Here is a 12978-nt window from a genome sequence, read left to right as displayed (position 1 = left end):
TGTTCTCACAGATGAGAGGGGATATCTCAGTGTATTTGGATTTGTATTTTCCTGCTAGAAAGTAATACTGACAATTTTTTCATGTACCATTGACTATTTGTATATCTTCTTTGGAGAACTGTCTAAGTCTTCCGTGTATTTCTTGCTTGGGTTATAGTTTTTATTGAGTTGTATGGATTCTTTATAGATCTTAAATATAAACCCTTTGTTGGGTGTATGATATGCAAATAAGTCCTTCCACTTGGTAAGATTTTGCTTAGGTTTTTAATCCCTTTCCTTGTATAGCCGCAATAGTTTGTCAATGCCCTTAGAAAAAGATCAGCTATGTGCTTGAAGCACCAACTTTTGGTGGCTGCTGAAAATTCTATTGATTTCTCTGCTCCCTTGTAAATCCTCCATTATTAGCCTGAATCCATTTGGGAGGATATGTCCTGTTTAACTGTTCTCCGTTTCAGTGACAGAATTGGAAAATGTCCCTAACTGGGGTAAAGTGGTGAACTTGCCACTCTCAGTTTCCTTCTTCTCCAGTCTTAGCCTCTTTAGTTCTTGTTGCCACAATAGACAGATGCTCTCTGCATTTTATCCAATTTTTCTAGTTGTTCTAGCAGAAGCACACCTCTGCCACTTTCCTACCCAGAAATGCAGTCCCGCTTTACTTATTTAGGATGTTTAAGATTGTACATTCATATTTTCATTAAAGATCTGTAATAGGAACCCATCCCAGTTCATCTTTTGTCTATGTCTACATAAACTTAGATTATGATGCTATTCTGATATCCATTCAGAGTTATAAGTAGTGTGTATTTTACATCACACCTTACTAGTTTTTGTCTTGATATTATAAACAAGATCACTTTACCCTAAGATCCTTACCACTGTCACATGACAAATAAATTCTTTACTAATAAGAATTAAGTTTCACTTAATAATTAACTTTATTGGTTCAGCTATTCTGAGATATAAACATGTTGGTAAAGTAAGTAAAACATTTTTTTTTTAAATTCTCTTCATGTCATTTGGACCATTGGGCTTTTAAACTAACATTATTATTGAAATGTGGTTATCAGTTTAGTTTTTAAGGAAGAAGGCCAGCTGGCATTTTCTGTTGATAATTCTGTTCTTCATTGGGTTGCTATGGCTCAGATTTTCACTTGAATTGAAAATTTTCAGTTCATCTAAAAAATCATCAATATCAGAGAAACTGAGGTAGGCTATAAATCAGGCAGACATCTTGATGAAAGTACCAATTTACTAATTTATTGTGGTAAAACCAAGAATGCTGGGCCTCCCTGGTGGCGCAGCGGTTGAGCGCTGGGTTGCGAAGCTGCCTGCAGCCTCTGCAACACCAGTTTGATCCCCGGCTGCTCCCCAACCACTGGAGGAGGGTCCCACAAGGCACACAGACCTCTCCTGCGGCCCGCTGCTCCCCTCAGCAGTGTACTTCGGTCCTTCTGCCTGCTCTGCTCCCCGCTCTGGCTCTGGTGAATTCTCTCACCCTCCAGCGCTTCTCACTGTACCCAGCACTTCTGATTGTATACAATCAATCAATCTTAAAAAAACAAAAAAACAAACAAAAAAAAACAAGACTGCTATCTGGGATACTGTCTTCTTGTTAGCATTTATTGTAGGTGAATCTAAAGGAAAATGGATAATTTAGTGGCTTATTAGACCAGATTATAGCAACTGTTTTCTCTCTCTTACACAGAAGTAGAATGAATAGTGTGTTTACTAAGTAGACACATGCAAATTATTTGCTCTTCCTAAGTACTCAGATACTTAAGTCTGCCAAATACATAATCACTCTTCTTAGGTCTTGCTAGTTAGACATCATCAAATCCTACTATAGTTCTTCCTTTACTAGATCTCCTGTAGACCACCATACTCTTCTGATTGTAGCTGTTATTGGCATGCTGCAATTTCCAAGTTTACATTAAATTATATACTTATAATAATAATACATTTTGATTAATAGTTTATTAATAATATATGAAAGATACCCTAACTTTATTTATAGCAAATGTAAAAAATATGATTTGCAGTGGGTTGTGCTGTAGTTGTCTAGTATCTATCATGACATATAGCATTTTGCAATCCTATATAAGATTTCCAAATTCATGGAGGAAATCTCATTTAACATTTGCAATATATATATTTACAATTAATTGCCCTTTTTAACTTGTAAAAATGTAAGTGTGTAGTATTAGATTCATTTAAAATAAGATAACCTATTATTTTAAATATCCTGGTGCATATTTATGATAGTCTTCTGAGTATGATCTTAATGGTCCCTTCATTTGTAGATAGCTGTAATTGCCATTTTTGAAATTTAAGTACATTGGCTCTTTAAAATACATCAAAGTAAAAATATAAATATTGTCTTACCAGTCAGATATTCTTCTGTATATTTTTATGTTAGCACATTAAAACACCTGGTCTTACTTTTCAGCCACTCTTACCCTTCTATCATCAATTGAATTTTCCCCTTGTTTAAAAACACTGGTTGGAGGATTTCACATCAGTAAACCAGAATATATAGAAGTTGAAAAGAATGATTCTCATGTACAATAGAGGTACAAATACAGAGATATATATTAATGCACATTTTAGTTCTCACAAAAGTAACTTGAGGAACCATTCACAAGAAAAAGATAAAATAATTGTAAAAGATGTGATGGTAATAGTTCAAAAGAAAAAACAGCTCTAGAACAATCCATCTCCCTCATATTCTCTGGTAGTGAGATTTTGACATTTTCTAATGAATGTATTAAAAGAAAAAATGAAATATACTTCAAAACTTATGCATTAATATAATTTTGAATTCAACATTTCTATAGCCCTCTGCTCTTTTAGTCACCTCTCAAAACCTAGGCCCATAGGACTCCAATACCAATGGAGTCTTGACAAACTCAGGACCTGATGTCCAAGCAAGAATATGGGTTCTGAGTGTCCAGTTGTGCCCCTGAACAAACAATTCAGACTTCTATAGCAATCAGAACCATGTTCTGCTTTGGTTGTGATAAAGCTTTTAGCTCCTAAAATAAGAATGCAAAAATGTTGAATTTCTTGAGAAATAAATGATATTAAATGGATTATGAATTTAACAGGCTAAAGAGAATGAAATACTAAATGTGACAAATGAAGTGCACGTTGTGGAGAACACTATGGAAAGGCGGAAGACAGAAAGGGAAGAACTCAGTCGCATTTGGGTAGCATGGAAACTTAAAGCCTCTGAAAGCAAGCCTGTGAAACAGCAATGGAGCGCCCTCAAAGAGCAACTTAGAAAGGTAAGAGGATATTCAGTGGGTGTTTCTCTGTCTTAAAAAGGAATGAAATTCTGATACATGCTAGAACATGTATGAAATGAAAGCTTTATACTAAGTAAAAGTTGTATTTAGTGAAAGAAGTCAAACACAAAAAGATAAATATTGTATGACTCCACTTAGTTGATGGAGGTATCGAAAGCAGTTAAATTCAAAGAGAGAGAAGGCAGACTAGGGGCAAAGAGAAGAGGCAGGAAGAATAAGTGTTGAATGGGGACAGAGATTCTGTTTGGGAGGATGGGAAATCTCTGGAGATGGATGATAGGAATAGCTGCTCACCAATCTGAATGTATTTAATTCCACTGAACTGTACACTTAAAAATGGTTAAAATGATAAATTTTGTTATGTATATTTTGCCATAATAAAACCAAAAAAGGTCAAGGAAACTCAAGTCTGTGCTCTTTTCACTGGTGGATTGGCACTCAATGGCCCTACTGTTTGTTTTCATGGGAATTAAAGTCAGATGACACTTCACGGTATCACAGGGATGAGCCGGTGTTAATCATACCCATAACTACCCAATGCTTATTTCAGACTACTCACAACTTAAAGCTGCTTCAAGAAGCACTTTGGCCTGTGTCTGCACTTAACCTTGGAGAAAGTGTCCAGATCATTTTCAATCTAATGGGAAAATGGAATGAAATGAAGTCTCAGTTCCAGGTAAGGAAACAGATGGATATACTTGTATGAATGGAAAAACAGATTTTTTAATGTTTTTTTAAAGTGATAAAACTGTATTTTTATTTTTATTTTATTTTACTTTTTGATTGAAATCCTCCATTTGCATTTGTATTTTTTTTAACTTTTCATTTGAGGCTTACTTAACAAATTTTAATAGACTGGTAAATTACTATTTTTTAAAAGATTTGTTTATTTACACAGGAACTGGGGTACAGGCCAGAGGTGCGGGAGGGTGAGAGAATTCACTAGAGACAGAGTGAAGAGCAGAATAGGCAGAAGACCAAAAACACTGCTGAGGGGAGCAGTGGGCAAGACAGGAGAGGTCTGCAGCACCATGTGGGGATCTCCCTGGGCAGCCTGGAATTGAACCCATGCTGCAGAGTCTGCAGACAGCTTCAGAGCATTGCACTCAACCCACTGCGCCACCAGGGAGGCTCCCTAAATTACTGTTTTTTAAAGCAGCTTGTCCAAAGCCACTTTAAAAACACATTTTTCTTTCTTATTTTCTATACTGTTCTGTATTTCATGATACACAAACACTCAGGCTCCAAAATGTCCTAAATATATCCTTATCTTAGATTTTCTTAATTTCTATTAGATTATTTCCTTATCAATGCATTTATTATAGTATAAACTCTGATTATTTTTCCAAAGAATATACATGTATTTTAGGTTGAGTTATTTCAGAACAAGGATGGATAACCTCTGACATGGATGGTCTCCTGCCCTCTGCCCCTAAAATTGCCTCTATGATGTCACTATCTCCACCTTCTGGCACCCAGGATCCTACCACCTGCCCAGGAATTATGCTGTGTTCTCCTACTCCCCCTCTCAGAGAGATAAAACCATGAGTCATGTTCCCAGGCTCAGAATTCCAATGCCTTCTATACCCCCATCTCCCGTTGCTCCTGCATTGACACAACAGTCAAAAATGTCACCAGTCATGTTATCCTCCTGCCTGAATTCTTGTTCTTAGCTGCAAAATTAAGATAACTTTCTGTCATGAATTTGTAAGTACTGACTTTAAAGATTCTCATAATCTTTAAAGATTTAGGTTTAGGTTTAGATTTAGGTTCCCTTAGGGTATATCTACTTTAGGTGCCTTTAAGTTAGATGACATAATATTTAACTGCCCTCCACCAACCCCCTGGCCCCCAAATAATCACAAAAGCATACATCATTGTAACCTAAAGTGAACTCTTTCCTCCAAAATCAAAATTCTACTAATCTACATGCTAGGGTTTTTTGGTAATAACTTGTGCTATATGCTTACTTGAGTTTCATGAGTGCCCTGCACCTGCATAAGGGTGTGTGTGTGTGTTTGCCTCTAAATCAGGGAACTTTGCCAACCTTCTTGTGCTATGTCACAGTGATGTGTGCGTATTTGGTGCCCACATGCTAAATTTCAACTTGAACACCTATTAGGTCACTCTTTCTTAAAATATCTCTTAGCCTAAATCATTTCTATCACATTTATCATGAAATTATAGTGGCTTCCTCTTTGAGTTGTCCACCCTTTGCATGTTCTCCCCAGGATCTGAATTCCTATGATCCTTATCAGGGATAAGGGCTGTCTTGGGCTGTGCTGAATTAAAGGGAAGGTGGTTTGTCCCTTCCTACATGTGGTGGCTCTTTGTGGATTCTAGTGTGACTATTTTTAAAGCAGTATATCTATGGTGCCAGAGGGTTCATGTGCTGTTGGTCCATTCTGATTATTCTTTTCTCACAAAGCACTAATAATTCCCCAATAAATTTTTAAATTTGTCTTCTCTATGTGTTCTTATACCACCTGATTCTTACCTTTATTATATCAGAGATGCTTCTGTCTTCATAAAATAATTTTATTATTACTTAACAGATCGCTAGAATATTTGGTGGGCCTTAGAAATACATTACATGTCACCATCCATGAAATACTGTTTGCATTGCTAATATATACTTTTTAAATTTCTGAGCATAGGGCATATAGTGTTATATCCCTAGCATCAAGTATAATGCCTGGATTTGAGAGAACGTGCAAAGGGAGTGGTTCATAATAATATTAAATTAGAGAATGGTTTGTTTAGATCTTCATGTATTCAATTGCAAAATTTTAAAAAACTCTAAAAGCTGGTTTCTGTCATTACGTTTAACTTTTTAGCAATTGAATAATGAGGTTCAGTACATTATAAAAGAATCAGAAAAGTTAAGTGACAAAGGAGTTCCCGTGAAAGAGAAATCTCAACAATTGAAGGACCTTATATACCTCCACAAAAAACAGAAAGAGAAAATCCAAGATTACAATAATATCCTGTACAAAGTAATTCATTTCCACCAAGTCAAGGAAAAGGTAAGGATTGCTATGGATGTTTGGAGAACCCTTAGTTATAAAATTAAAAATAAATTGCCATGCAATAAATAAAGACCAAATTGCTCATTCTGACATAAGAAGCTTTCTATAGGGCCTCCCCTGGTGTTTGAGCACTGGGGTGCTAGGCTGCCCACTGCCTCTGTGGCGCTGGTTCGTCCCCAGCTGCCAGCGAGGGTCCCACAAAAAAAAAAAAAAAAAAAAAAGAAGCTTTCTATAAACCGGAACTCATTCCCTATTCTCCTTTATGTTCTAGCCAAACTGAACTTTTCCTTGCCCCTCCAAGGCAGCAGGTGTGACTCAAGCTATCATTATCTCAGGTCCTTTTTTTTTTTTTTCCCACTCTCTAAACTCTACTCCCAACAGTGCTATCTACTTGGAGTGATTTCTCTCTCTTTTAAGTGCCTAGAATACTCATTGCTTATTGCAAACAACTGTCATTTTTAGCATCTTGATTCCTAATTACTTTTAAACATAGATCATTTTTTCACCAGCTTTTTGAAGGAAGAAAACTTACTCAATTTTTTTGCGTCTCAAGTGCCTTACATTATAAGGTGTAAGGAGTGCTCAACAAATGCTTGTTTGTTGCCTTTTTACTGAAACTTCTCACCTTTTAGCCTATATTAATGGCAAAGGCAAAGGTATTGATATCCTTAAAAATAACCTCTGAATTTACTTAGATTACAGGCATAGATCTTGCTAAAATTTTGGGCTATGATCAGAGTGTTTTTTTCTTTAATAGAACTAATAGTGTTAGCCCTTTGATTTTACTGTACTGACATACAGTATGGTATAATAGTAATAATTATAGATGGGCTTCATAGCATTTTGACCAGCTAGTAAAATTTGTTTTAAGAAATAGACTTTTAAAAAATTTCCTCCCTTCCTAAAATAATAATGAAATTTAGGTTAACTGTTAATGCCCTAAATTCCAGCTGGGATTTCTCATCAAATCAAGAGAACTGGAGTTTCTAGAACAGCCAATGGAACTGGAGAATGCTCACAAGGTCCAGATTCACCTCAGTCGCTCTCAGGAAAAGCAGATACAAATGGACCACCTTCGTACACTGGCCCTTTCCCTGGGAAGGGACATCATCTCATTGATGCAGCAATCTGTAAGCAAATTAGATCATTTTCATCACCCCTAATCCTAGCTGAGAACTGGGCTCTAACATGAAAGAAATAAGATTGCCCAGTATATGTTAATTTAAAATACATATTATTTTTCAGCTTGTCTTTATCTGACTATTAATTGATAGCTGACTATAGACTGCAGGACCAAGGTGAGGAGGGGTTCAGGGAGGAGAAAGAACAAAGAGGAAGGAAGCACAATGGTCTGTGGTAGCCTATGGGTGAGTAATACCTGCTAGGGGTACTCCAATGTTACCTCAGTTAAAACTAAATAAATACATTGAAAAATAAAATAAATAAATAAATTGAAAAATGAGAAAAATAAAAATAATGTAAAATAAAAAATGAACATATATATATATAAAACCTAAAAAGACCTTGTGTTTTAAAAAAAATGAAAAACACATTAAAACATTGGAATAGTGATTTATGGCAAGTTCCTACCAATTATAGAAAAGAAAAAAAGAAGAAAATGTGGTTATAAAAGTCTTGTTTAATACATCTGTTATGCTAATTTAAAAAAATTAGAGCGCTGTATTGTCTAATATAGCAGTTGGTATTTTTTGCATTTGATATATGCGTAGTACAACTAAAGAATAAAACTTTAAATTTATTTAATTTTAATTAATTTAAATTTAAAAGCTGACAATGTAGTTATTGGAAAACTTTTAAATATGCTGGAACCAACTTGGATATATGAATTTATATTTTAAACTCTAAACTATGAAATTTAAATACAAATCAAACATTTCTAATAGAAATTTAACAAAAACTGGGATGTACTGTAAGTGTGAAATACACACGGAATTTCTAAGTCTACTGTGAAAAAACTTATTAATTTTTTTACTATTTGGTTACATGTTAAAAGGATGATATTTGGACATAATCTGGTTAAGTAAGCAATGTGAAAATTAATTGCACCCCTTTTTGTGCTTTTTAACATGGCTAGTAGAAAATATTAATGTATGTGGCCCATACTATATTTCTGTTGGGCAATGCTGTTTAAGCATTTCAGATCTGGAGTGTACCTTTGAGATCATTTAACTCAGAATTCTCATTTAACAGCCGAAGACTCTGAGGCTCAGAAATACTGCTTTGTCCATAAAATGCCAACATGGAGCCGCCCAGTCACCGAATCTGCTTTATACCCCTTGACTAGGGGAGCCTAAAAGAGGAGGAAATATTCCAGATCAAGTTTTCAGAAATAATATTTGGGGGCTCTGGATATTTTCTTTAAAAGCCTTCTCAAATTCCTAATTGGAAGGGACAAAAGATTATGTTTATCCTATCCAAAATGTAAAACATCAATAAAGTTATGATGGCCAATTTTATTTCAAAGTTCATTTAAGATAACTACACCATATGGAATGTACTGACCATACAGTATTTTTTAAATCTATTTCTATCAAGAAGGAGCTTTCTTTGTAAAGAGTTTTGTATTATTAGTAAATTTATGTTAAAATGGAAGAAAAAAAGTCAGACGTCTCATTTTGCACAAATAATGTAAATTATTCTTCCATCCAGTGTGGCCTTGGCCTCCGCAGCCCTCTGTGCTGAGCGGAGATTGGAGCACTTGCATAATGAACCTGAGGTTAAGCGCAAGATGACGGGAAAATTAGAGTGCAGAAGCCAAATGTTTCTAATGCATATTTTATGCCTTTTGAAGTAAAAATTATGCCTTATAATGAATGGTGTCTCTGAGGAGTTGGATATGATGAGCAAATCTTCGAAACTGAAGTTTCAAGACCGGAAATGTAACATTTAGCCTTTCCCATCATGTTGGTGTCTGGCTTCTTTCTGAAATCATTATATTCAAATATGCTTAAGATAAAATAAATCAGGAACCTGTTTTTTTAAATGTCATTTATGAGTTTCATAATGCAAGTAAATAGCATGCTCGTCTCATAGCTGCTTTTGTTAGTGGTTCCCTTTGTAACTTCATGTCTCTTTCACTTTTAGAACTACTCTAATGTCTCTGCAAAGAGCCTGCAGCAACAGCTGGACATTCTGGAGGGGGACAGTATGAGCTGGCGTGCTAAAGTGGAGGAGTATGAACAGACCCTGACCTGCAGCTTGGGGTACTGCACCACGAGGGACGAGATAAATGAGGTGGGGCAGCAGGACAAAAGGGGCCATTGACAAAGCTGCTATGACCCTACATACCACACTGGGCATGTGCACACTCTCACACCACATGGACTCAGAAGATTTTCTTTTCACCTCTGACTTTTAATCCAACAGGCAGTGCCCTCGGGGCTCAGAAAGTTTGAGCAAACTTCAACTCCCAAACTTGTTGAAGTTAGTTATGTTGTCACTGGGTACAAAAACCCTAGAATGTAGAATTATGGTTTTTTTGTTTGCTCCCCACCCCCCGCCCTCCTAGCTGTCATTTGATTGAGTGGATACAGACTGTCAGGGCAGAAAGGGTGACACCATCCTGTTGTGACCAGTTCTAGCCTGCTGAGATTCTATTTAAGTGTCTGACTCATGATGAAGGGGTGCTGAGGGACCTGGAGAAGACTCTGCTTCAGAGGCTACAAAGTATTTTCACCAAAGTCTAGTGATTAGTTTCATGTTTACCCAAAGTGAATTGCTTTATTTTTTAGTTTTTTTTTTGTCTTATCAATTTGTCAGTCATTTACATATCTATATAACATTGGGGGTACATTGTCATACCTCCATATGTGCACGTACTTCATTCACCCTCCACCAGTGCTCCGGTGCTAAAGACCAAAACCCTTCTTCCCTGACCTCTCTTCCCTCCCCCCTATTCCCTCTTGTACCCAGTTTATTTTTCAGAGTCTAAGAATTTTTTTGTGCTTTGCCAGAATGTGTTCTTTGGTGTTTATATTCTACAAATGAGTGTATCCATCTTTTACTTTCTGACTTCTTTTCACTTAGCATAATCACCTCAAAATCCATCCATTTTGTCCCCAAAGGCACTATTTTATTTTTTTAAAATAGCTGAGTAGTATTTCATTGAATACATGTTCCACGATTTCTTTATCCAATCACCTGTTGTTAAGAATGTAGAATTTTTCCATTCTTGGCTATTGTGGATAATGTTGCCATGAACATAGAAGTGTATTAAGTCTTTTCATGTTAGAATTTTTATGTTCTTTGACCAAATAGCTAGCGGTGCTACTACTGAACCATATGGTATTTCCATTTTTTTTAAGGTATCTCCATACCACTTGCCCTAGATAGAGTCTGTACCCAGTTACATTTCCACCAACAGCAGAAGAGTGTTCCTTTTCTCTACATCCTTATCAACATTTGTTATTTCCATTTTTTATATAGGCCATTCTCACAGGAGTGAAAATGTTTTTTCCTTATAAGAAGTGATGTAAAACATTTTTTCACATGCCTATAGGTCAGCTGAATGTCTCCTTTGGAGAAGTGTCTATATTTTTTACCTATTTTTTGATTGGGTTGTTTGGTTTTTGTTGCTAAATTGTGTGCACCAAGTGACTTTTCTAGCAAAAAATCTTTTAGAAAGAAAGAAATAGTGGATGAAAGTTGTTTTCTAAGTTCACATACCCCACACACTTGTGATTCCACCTCCACTCCTTCCATCCTACCCAAACCCTAGACCCAGGCATTACTGAATCACCATCACTGCCCTCCTCTAACTAAATTTTCCATCCAAAAGCTTGCTTGTTCTAAGGGGAAAACACAAATCAGGATAGCAAAGTTCTTGAATCTTAACTAGAAATCAGCAGCAAAACATATAATTCCAGATTTGTCTCCATTTAGAGAAAATATTTCTGAATCCACTAGCACACATTCATTAGGAGAGAAGTGGGGAGGAAAGGAAGCAGTAAGCCTTTTTGAACATTCTGTTTATGCCCAGTTTATCCAATAAGACCCAACAAGTACCAAATACTATCAAACAACTTTAAGGCATGGTTTAAAACATAACTCCACTTGAATGATGGCCTAGCTCTGAAGTGCCATTTCCTGTGGGCCATAATTTTATAGACTGCGGTTAAGTGAAGAAGGGAGTGCGACTGGAAAGAAAATGAGAGGAGACAGTGTGAGAAGCCACTTGGAGCCTTTCAAAAGGAGAGAAACAAGAACTAACATCAACAAGGATCTCTAACTTAGCAGTGGGCTACAGGACTACAGAGTTTCTGCTCAGACTCTGTTCTGGGGTTAGAGACTGGTTAACTCAGTTAAGGTTTAACCCATAGTTTAGCCTGGTGTGGATGGAATAGAAGAGCCTCTTTCACGTCTGGTACAGGTCTTGTTAAAGAAAATGACCTTCAGGAAAGCCGTCTTCTCCCCAAGGCTATAAAAGTTATTTTTACAGCCAGGGAAACAACTTTTTGTATTATTCTTTCCCCAAAGTTATCTCTTTCATCTCCTCCTCCTGGTCCTCATGCTCCTTCTTCTCTCTAGTTCTCTTTATCTTTTTCCGCCTTCTCTTCCCTCCTCCTCCTCCTTTTCTTCTTTTGTTTAGTTGTTATTATATATATTTTTTTTGGATATTTTTGTCCTGTTGAAAATATCCCTCTGCAGTGCTGCTTAGTTCTGTATTTACTGAAAGCACTAGTGGGGCAGGCTAAGGGTCATCCTCATCTTCCCAGACCCCCCCCACCCCTTACCACCCCCACCCCCGCTCCCCATGGTTTGGTTTCCATTTCCCTAAGTGCCGTGGTGCTGTGGTATTCATGGACCTGGGTCTCCTTGTTCAGGCCCTTCCCAGAGTGGTTCTATTTACAGGGCTGCCTCGTGATGAGCCTGTGCTGGAAACCAGCCAGTGGGGATAACAGATGTCCCTTCCAGTCATAGTAGGGATGCCCTAGGATTGTCTGTTCTATTACAGGAGTAAGCAACCAGATATATGCAAGTTTTATTTTGGAGTCAGATATCACTTTAGCATGATCTTAAATATTAACTGAGTTGTCCTTCTCATTTGCTTTTACTTCAAATTCAACTAATTGTTGATGGAAATTACAGTTTTACTTAGAAAGGATCTTTGAAAAAATTGTGGTCCCTTTTCCCTTGTCCTTTCTTGTAGAGATACTACCGGCATGTCAGCGTGTAGCACCTGCACCCTGGACTTTCCTACCATAAGTTTAATGGGAAATTAAATAAAAAGTGGCATGATTTTGTTTTGTTTTTATTTTTTATACTGTTCTTATTTTTTATATTTATTTCCTTACATAGTTGTTAATTTTTGAACAGGATTTGATTTCTCTCCTCTGGTGTAGTCCCTGCAGTCGGGTGTAGCACCCGGCACCCATCACCACAGTCCCTTGTGCTCTTCCCTCTCCTTTCCCTCCCCTGCTGTATGCCTCAGGATAGCAAAGGTCTTGAATCTTTGGTCTATGGTCAGTTTGCAAATTTTGTCTTTTTTTCTGATCCTTTGTTTGGTTTTCCTATCATGCTCATAAGGGAAACCATCCTGTATTTATCTTTTTCCCAAAATGAATATTTTTCAGTGCCTTTTAGTAAAATTGAGATATGTGTGTTCTAGTTTGTAGTGTGAATAT

At 36.7% G+C, this 12978-nt stretch overlaps 1 protein-coding gene across 7 annotated transcripts in view; it reads left to right on the top strand.

The window, feature by feature from the left end:
* CCDC141 (coiled-coil domain containing 141) overlaps positions 1-12978 on the top strand; it is a 211160-nt gene that overhangs the window by 159744 nt on the left and 38438 nt on the right. For all 7 annotated transcript variants that reach the window (XM_054699894.1, XM_054699890.1, XM_054699893.1 and 4 more), the window contains 5 exons: positions 3105-3284; positions 3856-3981; positions 6143-6331; positions 7285-7464; positions 9440-9589. In XM_054699894.1, coding sequence (XP_054555869.1) covers positions 3105-3284; positions 3856-3981; positions 6143-6331; positions 7285-7464; positions 9440-9589 — 825 coding nt within the window. The remainder of the gene's footprint in view (positions 1-3104; positions 3285-3855; positions 3982-6142; positions 6332-7284; positions 7465-9439; positions 9590-12978) is intronic.

This window comes from Talpa occidentalis, unplaced genomic scaffold, assembly GCF_014898055.3.
Source record: "Talpa occidentalis isolate TD23 unplaced genomic scaffold, MPIMG_talOcc4v2.1 talOcc4.3, whole genome shotgun sequence".
NCBI classification, from domain to species: domain Eukaryota; kingdom Metazoa; phylum Chordata; class Mammalia; order Eulipotyphla; family Talpidae; genus Talpa; species Talpa occidentalis.
Note: the sequence above shows the minus strand (reverse complement) of the source record. Positions and strands in the feature narration are given on the sequence as shown.